General features: G+C 38.8%; 1 protein-coding gene across 1 annotated transcript; it reads right to left on the minus strand.

The window, feature by feature from the left end:
- Positions 1-4,954: 4,954 nt before the first annotated feature.
- LOC141414056 (olfactory receptor 1D2) lies at positions 4,955-5,893 on the minus strand. Its single transcript, XM_074048928.1, has one exon. The coding sequence runs from the start codon at positions 5,891-5,893 to the stop codon at positions 4,955-4,957; it is 939 nt and encodes a 312-aa protein (XP_073905029.1).
- Between the last annotated feature and the right edge of the window lie 11,155 nt (positions 5,894-17,048).

The raw sequence follows: 17,048 nt of genomic DNA on the forward strand, positions 1-17,048 counted from the left end.
ATCACATACAAAAACTCTACACTTTCACTCCCTCCCTGACACCTTTTATAATTTTTTTTGGCAGTACTGGGATTTGAACTCAGGGTTTTGTACTAGCGAGGCACCTGCTTTTCCACTTGAGTAAAGCTTTCAGCTCTTTTTTTTAGGTAGGGTCTTGTGTTTTGTTTTGCTTTTTTTGGGGGGGTCCAGGGCTTACCTCGGTCAACCATCCTCCTTCCTGCAACTTCCCATGTAACTTGGCTCACAGGTGCATTCTACCATGCCCAGCTTATTGATTGAGATGGAGGTCTTACTTTTTGCCCAGGCTGATCTCGACTGTGATCTTCCTGATCTCTGCCTTCTGTGTAACTGGGAAGTGTGAACTACCATGCCTGACCACCCACCTTTTACAATTGTTTTTTTGGAGGTGCTGGGGTTTGAACTCAGGGCCACATGCTTGGTAGGCAGACATTCTACCACTTGAGCCACTCCACCAGGCCTTTTTTGTGTTGGGTATATTTGAGATATGGTATCATGAACTATTTCCCTGGGCTGGCTTTGAACCTAGATCATCTTGATCTCTGTCTCCTGAGTAGCTAGGATTATAAGCATGAGCCACTGGTGCCTGGCCTTTTTATGATTTTGATACCAAAATTTACATTTGTTTTTGTAATTTGTATCTCTTAATAATTAATTATATGTACTGTTGTTTTTAATGATTTTGTGTTTTAGCCCACCTACTAGGAATGAAATTGTTTAGACATCACACTTATAGTATTAGGGAAAATTTTTTTGAGACAGGGTCTTGTTGTGTAGCCCAGGATGGACTTGAACTCACAATCCTCCTTCCTTGGCCTCCAAGTGCTGGGATTGTAGGTGTAAACCATCAACCACAGCTATTTTTTCATTTTTTTTTCAGTGCTGGGGTTTGAACTCAGGGCCTATACCCTGAGCCACTCCACCAGCCCTTTTTGGTGATGAGTTTTCTTGAGCTAGGGTCTCAATCACTATTTGCCTGGACTGGCTTCCAGCTGTGACCCTCCTGTTCTCTGTCTCCTGAGTAGCTGGGATTACAGGTGTGACTCCCTGGTGACTGGCATTTTTTCAAAGTTTTTTGAGACAGGGTCTCATTGTGTATCCCAGACTGGCCCAGAACTTTCTGTGTAGCCCAGGATGATCTCAAACTCATGATCCTCTTGCCTCAACCCCCCAAGTCCTGGACTCATAGGTGTGTATCATCATGCCTGTCTCTTTTTTCATAATTTTAAAGCAATCCTTTATTGTGGTACATTATGTACTTTGTGGTTTTTCTTTACTATAAATAACTTTAATGAACTTTACTTTTTGGTCTCAACATCTCTTACTGTTTTCTTTAAAAAAATTAATTATTATTTTAATTATACAAATTTATGGGGTACAGAGTAACAATTCAATACCTGTATTCAATACATGTGTACTGTGAGCAATGATTGAATAAGAGTGGTTAACATTTCCATCTCTTTAAACATAAAATTTTTTTGATTAACATAAAATAATTGTACATATTTATGGGGTACAGGTATTTCAATACACACACACGTATATACACAATATGTACTGATCAAATCAGTGTGACTGATGTTTCTCCTTGTTGATTTGTGTTTAGAGACTTTGAGCTCTTCATCATTATGGAGTTCTGAGTATGATTATGTATTACTTAAGCTTTCATATATTTTTGTTAATAATTAGCAGTCGTTTGTTTCAGCTTAAAGAACTCCTTTGGAAATGCCTGTAAAGCAGGACAAGTGGCAGTGAACTGCTTTGGCTTTTGTTTGTTTGGGAAAGTTTTTATTTCTTCCTCATTTCTGAAGGACAATTTTTTTAGGTGAAGTATTCCTGATTGACAGTGTTTTTTTTTTCCCTCTCAGCACTTTGAATATATCATCCCACTCTCCCCTAGCTTGCAGGGTTTCTGCCGAGAAATCTGCTGAAAGCCATATTGAGGGCTCCCTTGAATGTGATATGGTACATTTCTTATCTCTTTCTGCTTTCAGTATTCTTCCTGTCATTGATTTTTGACAATTTGATGATAGTGTGTGTTTGTGAACTCCTTTTGGGGCTGATTTTGATTGAGATCTCTGAACTTCCTGTCCTTAGATATTGGCCATCTTTTCCCAGATTTGGAAAGTTTGCAACCATTATTTTTTATTTATTAGTTATTATTTTAATTGCACAAATTTGTGAGGTATAGTATGACAAGTTGGTACACTATATAGTGTGTAATGATAAAATCAGGGTGGTTAACATTTCTATGAATAACAGGAAGAGAGGAACTCAAAAGCTCCAAATACAAAGTAATGATGAGATGGAAGTGATAATGACCCTGATTTGATTAGCACATATTGTACACATGTATCAAAATATTACACTGTACCCCATTATTTCTTTAAATATGCTTTCTGGCTCTTTTCCTCTTTTTTGAGAACTATTGTGTGATAGTTAGGTCTCTTATTGTAGTCCATAAGTCCTATAGATTTTCTTCATTCTTTTTCCTTTTTGCCTTCTGAGTGGATAATTTCAAGTGTTCCATTTTTTAACTCACTGATTCTTCTGCTCAGGTGAGCCTGCTATTGACCAGCCTTCTATTGAATTTTTCATGCTTTGCATTCTTCATCTCTAGTATTTCTGTTGGGGTTTTTGTTTCTATTTTTTTTTTAAGCTTCTCATTTGTTTATTTTGTATTGTTTTTAAGCCTATATTCAGCTGTAGATTTACTGTTTGGTCCTTTTTATTTTTTTAATGGTTTTTGTTTGTTGAATTTACATTTTTATTAGTGGTTTGGTTTCCTGGTTTATCTTAGTTGTTTATCCGTGTTCTGTGTAGCTTATTGAACCACTTTAAGATGATAATTTTAATTCTTTGTCATGCAATTTGTAGTTCTCCATTTTCGTAGGGATAATGTGTTAGTCAGCTTTTTATTGCTGTGACAAAATACCTGAGATAAACAAATTATAAGGAGGAATGATTTATTTTGGTTCAGGTTTTCAGAGGTTTTAGTCCACAGACTCTCAGCCTAGTTGTTTTCAGGCCTGTGGAGAGTCAGTACGTCATGGCAGATGCTTGGGGCAGAGAGAAACTTCTCAGCTTATGGTGGCTGGGAAGCAGAGCAAGAGCTCATTTTTATAACAAAGCCCTTCCCCCCAAACCATTAAGATATGAGTCCATCAATGGATTAATTTATTAATAAGGTCAGAGCCCTCATAATCCAATAACCTCCTAAAAAGTTTCACCTCTGAACACTGCTGTGCTGGGGGACCAATTCTTCAACATACAAGCTTTTAGGAGACATTTAAGATCTAAACCATGACATGGTTACCAGAGCTTTATTTTGTTCTTTTGGTGCTCTTTTTGTTTTCTTATTTCTTTGTGATCCCTATAACCTTACATTGTTGAATGCATATTTGAAGAAGCAGTCACCTCTTCCAGTCTTTATAGACTGGCTTTGTTAGGGAAAGTGCTTCACTGTTCAGCCCAATCAGAGATTCTGGGTGGGCTAATTGGTGTGGTCTAAAGAAAATAAGCAAATCGGAAGGAGTTTCCAACAAACAATGCATGAATTTCAGCAGCTGGCCCCTGGTGTTCTATAGTGGGCATCCCCATGGTCCTTAACATCTGGCCTATCTGTGCACACCCCTCAGAACAAGGCCTGCCCAACTGTTCTTAGCTAATTGAAGAAGATAAGTGTTTTGGGTAAAGCATGGCAGAGGGGTCCTCTTGGATAACATCCCTGGGAGGTTGGGGAAGTTGGACATATGTGTTGCTTTCTTTTTTCCCATATAGGAGAGCATGTGGGCCGTAGAGATCTCTTTGTGCTATGCTGTTCAGGCTTGGGTGAGGGGTGATGAAGGTAAAGTGAAATAATTTTTCTCACAATTTTCTGTACATCTTGTTTTATGTCTTGCTTTATAAGGGTGTTGCAAGTTCTCACTTGTATTTGGAACTCTCATGAAGGTATTTTCACCTGTGGTTTATTGATAAATCAGTCTTAATATTGGGGGATGTTGGATAGAACTTCTTTTTCCACCATCTTGCTGATGTCACCCTTTTCACTTCTGTTTTGAAGGCTTTTTTTTATCCAATATTACCACAGCAATATTTTACTTAAAATATGTAGTATTTTCCAAATGAGCCTGTTTCTTTTCCTTTACCTTCAAGTTTTGTATATTTTTATGCTTTTAATTTCTCGGTCTCTGTCTCTTTTTTTGTGCTACTGGGAATTGAACCCAGGGCCTCACACATTCTAGGCAAGTATTCAATCACTGAGCTAAATCCCCAGTCTACTGCCTGTCTTTTAAATCATTATATCTATATTTTACTTTTTAGTCAATATGCTGAACAATGCATTTTAACTGATAAATTAGATTAATTTACAGTTTCTGTAATTTTATCTACATCTCCCAGTAGACTTATTTATGCTTGTTATCCAGTTTGAGAGTCCTAATAGACAGCCAATCATGTTCAATACAATGAAATGATGAATGAGTAAATGAATATCAAATCACTTGAACTCTAGATCATATGCTGGCTCTGCTGACTGCCTTTCAAACCATCATAGCCCAGAGACCAACATTCTCTTCAGTTACTTTCACTTTCTGTGCACTGAATGTGTGGTAGAGAACATGAGAGACATCTCTAGGACACACGAGGGTATATCTGAAGAAAGGCGAGAATGTGGTCCTATGGTCAGGCATACTGAAAAATATAACCCTGAGAAAGTCTGGTATTAGTATTAGTGTGACCTTATTTTTTATCAGGACTGGGAAGATGTAGGGGACATAGGCTAAACTTACTTTTCTTTGCATTACCAAAAATACATAGGCTCATTCTGAGCTGGAGCTCTATCCTAATTACTGCTGTATAACCTGTAGGAAAATGCTTTGCATATGGTGAAAGATATTTCCCGTGTCCACTTCAATGTCCTTTCCCAAAATTGCCCTCATGTTAACTTCTGAAATGGTTTCTTTAGGAGTCTTCCTAGAGCCCCATGCATGTCCTTGTTCCTCAGGCTGTAGATGAAAGGGTTCACCATGGGGGTCACCACGGCATACATCACTGTAGCTACTGAATCCTTCATGGAGTAGGTGTGGAGGGGCTGCAGATATACCATACAAAGTGTTCCATAGAAGAGGGAGACCACAGCTAAATGGGAGGCACATGTGGAGAAGGCTTTGTATTTGTTAGAGGCTGAGGAAATTCCGAGGATGGCTCTGACAATCCAGACATAGGACATGATCATGAATCCTAAAGGAGTGAGGAAGATGAAGCAGCCTGTGGCAATCAGTGCTATGTGATTGACCTGGGTGTTGGAACATGCAAGCCTCAGCAAGACGTACATCTCACAGAAGATGTAGTAGATTTTCTGTGACCCACAGAATTTCACTCTGGTCATGAGGAGGGTGTGGATGAGTCCATAGAGGATAGATAAGGTCCAGCACAAGATGAGGAGCAAGATACAGAGCTTAGGGTTCATGGCTGTGGTGTAGTGGAGGGGTCGGCAAATGGCCATGTAGCGATCATAGGCCATCACAGCCAGGATGAGGTTGTCCAGGGCCACCAAGGATACCAGGAAATAGAGCTGTGTCAGACACCCTGCATAGGAGATGGCTTTGTTCTGGGACTGAAGGTTCACCAGCATCTTGGGGATTGTGTTGGTAACAAAGAAGAGGTCAGTGATGGAGAGGTTGGCCAGGAAGAAGTACATAGGAGTGTGCAGATGGGAGTCAGAGCCGATGGCCAGGATTATGAGCACATTTCCCACCACTGTGACCAGATACATGGACAGAAATGCCCAAAATAGGATATGCTGTTGCTCAGGAATCTCTGAGAGCCCTATGAGTAGGAACTCAGGGTTCCCACTTTGGTTGCTTCCATTCATTCTCCAATTTCCTGCAAAATGAGCCCAACAAATGCTTACCAAGTACTCTCAATTATATAAGGGCATGAAGATCAGCAAAATCAGCTGTTTTATTAGCATTAAAAATATCTTAGAGCTGGGTGGCATGTGTCTCCTAGCTACTCAAGAGGCTGAGGCAGCAGGATCACTGAGACTAGTTTTAGGCTAGCAACACAGTGAGGCCTCTATCTCAAAAATATCTTAGACCTAATTTTATAATTAACTTTTTTTGTGGTATATGAAATCCTCTAGATAAATACTGGAAGGCAAGAACCACCATTTTGAATCTTCTTCACTCCTGTTTCTTGTATGAGAATAAGGTGTTTCTCCTTCCTTTTCTATTTCTCCCTACTTTATCCTGTTTTACTACAAATGAATCCTTGCTAAACTTCTAAAATATCAGGGCTTCATGCACACTAGGCAAGTTCTCTACCACTGAACTATATCCCCAACCCTATAATTTTTAAAAAACATAAGCAACAAATTAATACCCACAGAAACAAATACGGAAAGTCCTTATACAATGTAATCATTCTAGCAATGTCTAGTTTGGCAAACTCAATGTTATAGGACTAAGTCTTATTTAAATCCTGTCACAACACTGTTGAAGTGTTTACTGTTAGTATATGATGTTATGATAGTGTATAGGTTTTTGAATGATAATACAAGTGTGTGCATTATAAGAAATATAGTATAATTCAGAAATGAAAAGAAAAATAAAAATATTTGAAAGAAGTTGGAAATGTTTATATGGTGATCTGGGAAAAAGTAGGAAATCAACTGAAAGACCATTATAGATAAAAAGGGATTTCAAAATACTTCAAGTCTGAGCTCTGCCATTTTCTAGGTGTGAAAACTTAGGCAGCATACCAGGGGTATTTATGACTTAGTTTCTTCATGTAAAACATCAGTCATGGGGTGGAGGAATGAAGTAATAAAGTGATTAACACAAGGATCTGGAATGCAGTGAGCACTCAACAGATTGTACTTTATTATTACATGTAACAATAATCAGGAAAAATAAGGTTTATATGTAATCTAAAACAATTCTAGTTATACTATCAACAAGCAAATCTATGCATTAAGGTGTTAAGACAAATCAGGCAAGAACTTCAAAATGTCCAGTGAGGCATAAAGAAAAAAATTTAATAAATGAATATGTTTGTATATACATATATATGTATACACACAACCATATATAAAGATTTCAGAAAGATGAAATGTTGCAAAGATACATATTGTACTGAATTAATCTAGAATTTAACTAACGGTATAAAAATCCTTTGATGTAAAATTAGTAGCAAGGTTTTTGGAAACAAAAGTAATCTAAATTTCACCCAAAAAGAAGCATGAAAATAAGCTAGGAAAATGTTAGAGAGTTATAAGGTGATACTTGTATCAGAAAACAAGGACTTGGACTGTGGGTGTTGCTTAAGTGGTACAACTCTTGCCTACACATAAAATGTGTGAGGCCCTGGATTCAATCCCGGTATAAAAAAAAAATCAAGGACTCCATAATACTGTGGTGCTGATGCTGGAAGGATCAAATCAGTATTTCACAGATGGACACAAGAGAATTTAATAGATTATTGTGTAAGCAATGTATATTGACAGATAAGTTTGCGTTATTTAAGAAACAGCATTGGACAATTGTGTAATTATTTAGGTGGAATAGTTGCAACAGTATTTTGTATCTTACCTGATTATAACATAATAAAGATTAAAACAACATATTATGTTTATTTTTGCTCTGAAAATGTAATGTAGACAAATAACATTTTTTTAAAAATTAAAAAATATAAGCCAAGTATAAGGTGGTTCATGACTGTAAACCCAGATACTCCTGAGGCAGAGGCAGAAGGACTGTGAGTTTGAGGCCAGCGTGGGCAAAAGTGAGCAATGCCTTATCTCAAAAACAAAATAAGCCAGGTGCAGTGGTTCATGCCTGCAATCCCAGGAACTTGGAAGATGGAGATTAGTAGGAGGGTGGTGCAAGGCCAGTCTGGTCAAAAACTTAATGAGACCCTATCTCAATCAACAAGCCAAGCATGGTGATGAATACCTGTAATCCCAGCTATATAGAAGGCCAGCTATATAGAAAGCCAGAGAAACAAACAAAAAAATCAAACAAATAGGCTGGGGGCATGACTTGAGTGGTAGAGTGCTTGCATGAGGCTCTCGGTTCAATCCCCAATACCACAAAAAATAAAAATTATATCAAATTCTACCATTTTGTGGTAAATTTCTACCTTATTTTTCTGCTTGCATAATTTTTCTTTATTTTTCAAATAAAAATGACCATTTTCATTAAGTACTATTTCTTCATTGTTTTGGCAGATACTGTCTTTTCAACCTAAAAATTATGTCTTCCCTCATTTTAGGAATGCTTTCTTTCATTCTTTCCTTATTTTGTGGAATTCATACTAGAACTATAGTGGCTATATAATTAGTATTTCATTTTGGCAATTCTAGTCCATTTACCCTACAGAATCCATAGTAAATACCAACCTGCTTTTTATAAAGTGAAAATACAGTTTAAATACTTATTTGAACAGATTCAGTAATCTAAAAAGAAGATATTATTCCAAGCAATCAGGTGAACATTCCTTTTATGCAAAAAATCTTTCTTTATGAAAAAGAAAACCTTATAAAATCAATGCAAAAATATCAATCTATCTATCAAAAGAGACTGCTTCACTATTAAGAAATCTAGCGTCTATGGGGCTGGAGGCATGGCTTTGTAAGCATGAAGCCTGAGTTCAAACCCCAGTCCCATAAAAAAAGAAATCTTGCTTCTGGGTGAACAATAAGATAATTAAATTTGAAAACATAATGGAGTAGGCAATTGACCTCTGGTATGACAGTTGGGGAAAGCTTTGTGGACACACTGCAGTGAAACTAGTGAACACATTAAAAAACCGCAATGATTTAAAGTCTCTGGAGATGTTTCTAAGGGGAAATGGCAAATGAATACCTATTTAAGTAGATATATGAGAGGTGGGGAAGAAGTGAGAGTCTGTGGTATTAGGAGCAGGATTGCTCCAACCCTACACTAGCTCAGGGAGTCTGCAACCCAGAAAACCTAGCTCCCTCTCCCCTGGTTATATATAGTAGGAGGGATTTCTTTCCAAGAGAAGCAGGATTTCAGCACTTCTTATCCTGTTGCAGGAGCTAAATCTCAGTTCTGGGTAGTTGGGAGGATGGAGCCTGCTTGTGTTCAGACCCTTGTGAAATGGAGGCTCCAGCTTGATGTGGAATGCTGAAGACGCAGGGCTATGATCATCCTTTGCTAAATTCATGAGCTTGTGGTTCCATGGCAGGAGAGGGAAGCTGAGAAGACCTCAGGTGCTGACACTACCATGTGTTGGGCGGAGGGGCGGGTGTCACTAAGAGAGAAAATCCCTCATTTCACACCCAGCTCTAGAAGCATCAGCCTTAAAACATATAGTTCTTATTTATTTTAAGGAATTAATTTCATTTGTAACAGAACATGGAGACATTCAGGTGTGGGTGCTCTCAAGAACAGTGGAGATTGTGGTGAAGGGCAGCTGGGGGAAGATTCGTGGATTTAATGATATACAGTCTAGACTGAAAACAAACTAGGGAGACCCAGGAGCTCTGTGGGAGTCCAAATCACCAACTCCAAAAACCTGATTCCTTCAAAGGAGTCAAATTTGATTGAAGGATTGCTGAACCAACACAATATACTGCTGACAATGAGTGGAGTTTAACAGCTGAGTGTGTCATGGAAGGAAAGCAAGAGAGTGCTTCCAATACTACAGAATGTCAGTTCATGGTGACTGTGGGCACCAAACAAATAACAATAACAATCCCCAGATGGGAGATTGGTACCCTGAATTGCTGCAATAATTTATATAAAATGCCCAGAATCCAACAAAAATTATGTGACATGAAATAGGAAAGGGGCTGAAATGTGGCTCAGTGGTAGAGCACTTGTCTGGCATGTATGAAGCTCTGTTTTGATCCCCAGAATGTCAAACCAAACCAAACCACCACCACCACCACCAATAACAACTAACAACTCTCCCCCTCAACCAAAACCAGAACAAAACAAGGCCCTGAGATGCAACTGCATGGTAAGAGAGAAGAGGTGGCATGAATTATTCTGGTCTTCCCATGCAAAGGGACAGTGATCGTCCTTGTCAGGACTTAGGGAATAAAAGAGAGTCAGAAAGATGAGAAGGCTGTCACCCAGAAGACATACCTATGGAAAAAAACCAGCAGAAATTGCCTGTGAAAACGTGATGTCAGGCTTAACTGAAAAAGACCCCAAAGTAGCCATTAAAAGTATTTTCATGAAACTATAGGAAAACATGATTAAAGGAGTAAAGAGAAGTTTAGTAACAATGTCATGTCAATAAGAAGATAAAAACTATAAAAAAGAACCAGATGGAAATTCTGGAGGTTTGGAATGTATAATAATGTACAATGTAATTAAAACTTCACCAGAAGGGCTCAATTGTAGTTTTGAAATAGCATAAGAAGACTAGCAAACTTGAGGATAGACTGACATAGATTATACCAGTTGAAAAATATAGAGAAAAAAGAATGAAGAGAATGAACAGAGACTCAGAAAAAGATGGGACACTACTAAGCACATCACACACTTGTGATGGGAGTACCAGGAGATGAGAAAGAAAATATAAAACATATTAAAGGAAGAATAGCTGAATTCTCCCCAAGTTTACAGAAAAACACTACTCTATACACACAGAAAGCTCAAAAAACTCCAAAGAGGATAAACCCAAAGATATACATTATAAGTATAGTGGAAGGAGATTTTGGGTCCAAACCACAGTTGAACACATATAAGCATTTAAAAGACAAATTACTACCATTTATTTGGTCAGATAATATTAAGTGATCTCTCTCTCTCTCTCTATATATATATCTCTCTCTATATATCTTTTATTTAGTCATCTGCAGCAGAACTATTTTTAGTTTTTCTTTTTTGTGGTACTGAAGTTTGGACTCAGGGCCTACCCCTTGGCCCACTCCACCACCCCTTTTTGTGACGGTTTTTTTTGAGATAGGGTCTGAACTATTTCCCTGGAGCCAGCTTGGAACTGAGATCCTCCTGATCTCTGCCTCTTGAGTAGCTAGGATCACAGGCATGAACCACCAGTGCCCTGCCTATTGTTTTCTTTTTATTCCATTTTATAGATGAGGCAACTGGAACTTAGAAGCATGTTAACGAGTTTCTTAAGTTTTTCAGTTGGCTCAACTAGTAACTAATGGAGCTGGGATTTGATGCCCTCCACCTTCTGCCTCCAAGTCCCATCCCCTAAGCACTGTGCCGCATACTCGGCAAGAGTAATAATGCTTACCGCACCCAGCAATTTGAGGAAAGAGCTGAAATGCTGAACGTGGAAACCCTTCTCCAATCTTACAGTCCTGTGGTAAATTAGAGAGGCTGTTATTTTACGAGGAGGTCTTAGGGAGCCCTGTTCTTGACCAGTTACTCAAACTTCCGGTATTTTCCACCACTTTCCAGTAGGAAATACTGCTTTCAGGTGAAGAGGAGCAGGATTCTGAGTCTCCTTTCCGCACCAGGCCTGGGTCTGCCTCGCACTCAGACAGGAGCAGACTTAACCCACCTTATGACAGTAGGGAAGGGCCCAGACGTTGAGGTGGAGACTCGTTTTTGTCAGGCCCTGAGGTTCAAATGCATGGGAGAGAGAAGAGTATGGGCTTCTTCCAATACAAAGGGGGTAGTGATTGTTCACGTCAGTAATTAGGGAATAAAAGAGAGTCAGAAAGATGAGTGAGGCTGTCACCCAGGAAACTTAAGTGCTGTGCCAGCAGAGAGGGCTGGGAAGCAAGGGACTTTCTCATCACAGAAGGCATTCAAAGAATCTTCTGAAGCTCTTGGGATGAACGATGGTTTCAGAGTCAATTGAAGGTTTTAGTGGAAGTAGTGATGGTTAGGATCTCTTGATACAACTGTAGAGTAATGATATGGTGGTCTTTTGGCATTTGAGTGAAAACTAGAGCTACTCTTGGGATATGCTCTAGAGACTGCATAGCTTTCTGCATGTTGTCATTCATATTGTTCTCCTATGATTCAGCACCATGAATGAGCTTGTTTACTTCTTGTTTACATGCTGCTTTGAGCTGAGGATTTGCCTAAAGTCATAGTGTGGTTTGATGGCAGAGATGAGCCATGACCAGTGGTTGAGTGTTGCCTGTTTGCTTTGTGTTAGTATAAACTAGGAGGAAGGAGAAAACCTGGAAACTTGTGGCCAGCAAAAGAGAGGCTGCTTGCCATTTAGAAAAAAATGAAGAAATGCAAACGAAAAGACAATGGATGGGCTCATCCTAGAGCTCACTCTGACATCCCCTAAGTGACTTGATAATGAAAAAAACAGCATTATGACCACTGTTCATCATAATGAGCCACCTCCTCTGTTTCTGCTATGGAGAGAAAGGTCTTTCACCTCTTTACACTTCTACAGTCAGGTCTCTGGTATTCAAAGCTCCTTGGGACAGCTGCCTGTGTGGAGTGTGGAATATGGAGGGCAGAGGACAAGCCTGGAGGAAAGCCAGAGCACTCTCAGAGGAACTGAGAGCTCTACATTTTAGCCCTGAATGTAAGAGTCTCTGGTACTTTTGTGTGTGTCAGGATGACCTGTGATGTTTCAAAAAGATCAGTGATTTTCTGATACTTTCCCTTGAAGTACTTGTTCTGTTTGGAGACTCAAATCCTTTTTCTGCCAAGAATTCAGTGATTCTGATCCTATATTTTGGGAAATACCTCTTTGAGTCTATAAGAGTCAGGATCTTGACTGGTGTGGTCAGATGACCTTACAGACACAAACCTCTCTATTGTGTGGCTTCAGTGTGTGGGAAGAGAATGTGAGGGCAATATGGAAAAGTGCTCCAAACTTGCAATAGGAAAGCTAGATTTTGGTACCACCAGATTGTTTCTTAGCTATATGACCCTAAGTAGGGAATACTCACTCCCTTATCGTCCTCATCTCATCTGTATAGCCAGTCTTCCAGGCTGTGAGAATCATATGCAGCAGTGTGTGTGATAGTACTGTAAAGCACTTAAGAGATGTGAGGAATTATATCATCTTTTAATACCAAGAGGTTAGATAAAATAATGGAGACAGAGAGAGACAGAGAGAGAGAGAGAAGTGTTCAATGTTCAGACCTTACCCACTGTACTCTGTGTGGCTGTCAGAGTTCTCTGGTTCTTCTGCCTTAACTTTTATCCTATGTAAGATGATAATTCAGTTAGGACATAAAGGACTCTATTATTTTCTGATTAGGACTTGGTGACTTGTCCTCTTGGCTAAAGATGGGAAGCTGGGAGCTGATTCATCTGATCTTCAGTTGTGCAAAAAGAAACAAAATTTGAAGCTCTTTGTTTCATAATTGGTCTGGGGAATCTGAGAACCGATGCTTGGAGCTGAAATTCATGAAGAAAGCAGCTGAAGAGGGATCACATCAGGCCTGTTTATCAGTTTTGGAGAGGCCTTGGGGAGATAATCCCAAAACAGCTACTTAAGATGAACATGGATAATTGCTCCAATGATAATATCTCGAGGTAAAGGTCTTGGGAGATGAGTCTTGTTTACAGGAAGTAAATGAAATCATTACTGTGCAGCAATCCATTAAAATTTACCTTGTGAGACTATAAAGTTTTCACAAACCCTTTAGCTTGGCTTTGAGTCATTCATTAGAAATCTGTAAAATCTCAAACACTATTGACTTCAAGTACTAAGTAAAACAAATTAATAAAAAATCAGGTGCCAGGGAGGTAGGTCAGTGGTAGAGCACTGGGTGAAGCCCTGGGTTCAATCTTCAGCAATGGATAAAACCTCCTGTCTCTGCCTCTTGAGTAGCTGGGCCTTGTAGTCCTTTCTAGGCACTGTTTCTGCAAAAGAAAATAATAAAGGACATCCAAACTAGCTAATTCAATCTCATTGTTATTGGTCTGTTCAGATATTCTGTGTTTTCATGGTTCAGTTTTGGTAGATTATATATGTCCAGAAATGTATCCATTTCTTCTAAAGGTTTTGCAATTTGTTGCATATAGTTTTTCATCATAGTCACTAATGATCTGTGGTATCAAGAGATAATGACTCGTTTTTCATCTCTGATTTTCTTTGAGTCTTCTCTCTTTTTTCTTGTTTGGCCTGATCATTGATCTTTTGTATTGTTTTTTAATTCTACTTTTCATTTATTTTGGCTCTAATCTTTATTACTTGTTTCCTTGTACTAATTTTGGTTTTAATTTGCTCTTGGTTTTCTAGTTCCTAAACAAATATTAAAAACACACTTGCTGGTATAAATTTAGCCAAAGAAGTGAAAGTTCTATACAATAAGAATTATAGGACACTGATGAAAGATATTACAGAGGACACACGGAAAAATGAAAAGACACTCCATGTTCATGAATTGGAAGAATTAATATTGCTAAAATGTGCATCCTACCAAAAGCGATCTACGGATCAGTGTAATCCTCATTAAAATACTAATAGCATTCTTCATAGCATTAGAAAAAATAAGCACAAAATTGATATGGAACCATAAAAAATCTAGACTAATTAAGCAATTCTGAGCAAATCCAAACAATCAAGCAAAACAAAACAAAACAAAAATAAAACACATAAGAAACCAAAGCTGGAGGCATCACAATACCTGATATCAAAAATATTGCAAAACTATAGTATGTATTTATAGCAACTGATTTTCTTTTTTTTATTATTTTATTATTCATATGTGCATACAAGGCTTGGGTCATTCCTCCCCCCTGCCCCCACCCCCTCCCTTACCACCCACTCTGCCCCCTCCCTCTCTCCCCCACCCCCTCAATACCCAGCAGAAACTATTTTGCCCTTATTTCTAATTTTGTTGAAGAGAGAGTATAAGCAATAATAGGAAGGAACAAGGGTTTTTGCTGGTTGAGATAAGGATAGCTATACAGGGAGTTGACTCACATTGATTTCCTGTGTGTGTGTGTTACCTTCTAGGTTAATTCTTTTTGATCTCACCTTTTCTCTAGTTCCTGGTCCCCTTTTCCTATTGACCTCAGTAGTATAGCAACTGATTTTCAACAAAGAAACTAAGAACATAAACTGGAGAAATGGTAGTCTTTTCAACCAGTGGTGATGGGAAACTAGATACACATATGCAGAAGAATATAATACACAGCGACTTGCCATATTTAAAACAACTCAAAATAGATGAAGGACAGTAGATTTCTCGAATAAGATGGTGTATTAGAAATTTTTCTCTGTGTGACTGCAAATGAGAAGAGTCTAGGTAACAAGGGAGAAACTATATTCCAAGGAGAGAAAGAGAAGAACACCAGGAATTAAGAAAGGTGACAGGAAACAAAAAGGGGCTATAGAAAAAAGTAGGAAGCAGTCTGTAACTTCAACCTGCTTCCCTTAGGAGGAGGGAGAGAGGGGAGCCCACAGATACAAGCATGGGTCAGCCTGAAGAATGCAGGTGCCCTTAATGACAACAGATTGGTAGTCCTAGCAACAGGAGAAATCCAGTTCTCATAAGGCTTAAATCCAGTGGGGGAAATTTGGTGTGACAGTGAGTCTTCCTGCATGGCTCCCCGTTTCTCAGAGTGACATAACCAGGCACCACTTTAAGAGAGGGTCTATTGTTTGAAATTGAGCTACACCGGAGACCTGAAAACAAGATACCATCACAAGTCAGGAGCCTGGGGTCCTCCGCCACAGTGTTTGAGTTGGAAACAGCTTTGAGAGACAGTCATGCTTGTGGTTTACTTTGTGGCCTGCCAGTGGTAGGTTGCTGGGTTCCACAGCTTTTCCCCTCCAGTGGAGAATTCATGGTGCTGTTTGCTTCCCCTACGCTTTTGATGCACTACTCAGCTTGGATGATTGTTATGCCCTTGGGAGGGAGAGGCTATGGGATGAGTGGGAACCTGCCCAGCCCACAGGCTGTGAAGCTTATTGGGATGAGCCAGTAAGCAAAGAAGGGAAGTCTCCTCAGTAAATGCAGCCCCAAGGCTGCCAACACACTCTTGACCAGCCCTGATATCAGCCTATATACAGCACCAACTTGTGTGGTGAGAACAGAAAAGAACCAGTTACATTAGTCTCCAGCTATGACCCACTAACTCCTGCCTCCCAGACCTGATGGGTGCTAATATTAGGGGACCCAGAAACTTCTCCAATTCTTTATAATTTTTATTAGTATATACTAAATGCACAAAGGGGTTTAATTGTGATAGTTCATATAAGCGTATGATGTGCTTTGATCAAATTCACCCCCTTTATTACTCTTCTTTATCTCCCCTCCCTTATTTTCAAATATTTCAAATAATTTTTAATGAGTTTCATTCTATTTTCATACATTCATGTATAGTTCCATCATATTCATCCTTCCATCATCCTCTACTTCCCTCCTCCTCACACTGGTGCACGTGTAAACAGTCACCATTTTATAGTCCTGTCATTCATTTTTTAAAAGTTTAGAGTCCACATATGACAGAGAACAAGATATTTATTTTTTTCAGTCTGGCTTATTTCACTTAACATGATGATTGCCAGCTCCATCTATTTGCCTGCAAAATGGCATAGTTTCATTTTTCTTTGTGGCTGAATAGTACTCCATTGTGCACTTATACCACACTGTCTATATCCATTCATCAAGTGATGGGCACCTAAGTTGATTCCATAGTTTGGCAATTGTGTTTCTATAAACACAATTATTTATAATTCTATAAACATGATTCTATTAAAAATGTTTATACTGTTTCTGTAAACATGGATGTGCAAGTATCTCTATTGTATGATGATTTACATTCCTCCAGATATGCCCAGGAGTGGTATAACAGAATCATATGGTAGTTCTATTTGTAGCTGTTTGAGGAACCTCCATTCTGATTTCTACAGTGGTTGCACTGACATTCTCACCAACAGTGCATAAGAGTTTCTTCTTCCCTCTTCGCATCCTCACTAGCATTGGTTGCTTTTTTTCTAGATGATAGCCATTCTGACTTGGGTGAAATGGAATCTCAGTGTCATTTTGATTTACATTTCCTTTATGGCTAAGGATATTGAACATTTCTTCATGTATTTATTGGCCATTTGTACTTCTTCTTTTGAGAACTGTCTGTCGAATTTAT

This window comes from Castor canadensis, chromosome 11 (genome assembly GCF_047511655.1).
Source record: "Castor canadensis chromosome 11, mCasCan1.hap1v2, whole genome shotgun sequence".
NCBI classification, from domain to species: Eukaryota; Metazoa; Chordata; class Mammalia; order Rodentia; family Castoridae; genus Castor; species Castor canadensis.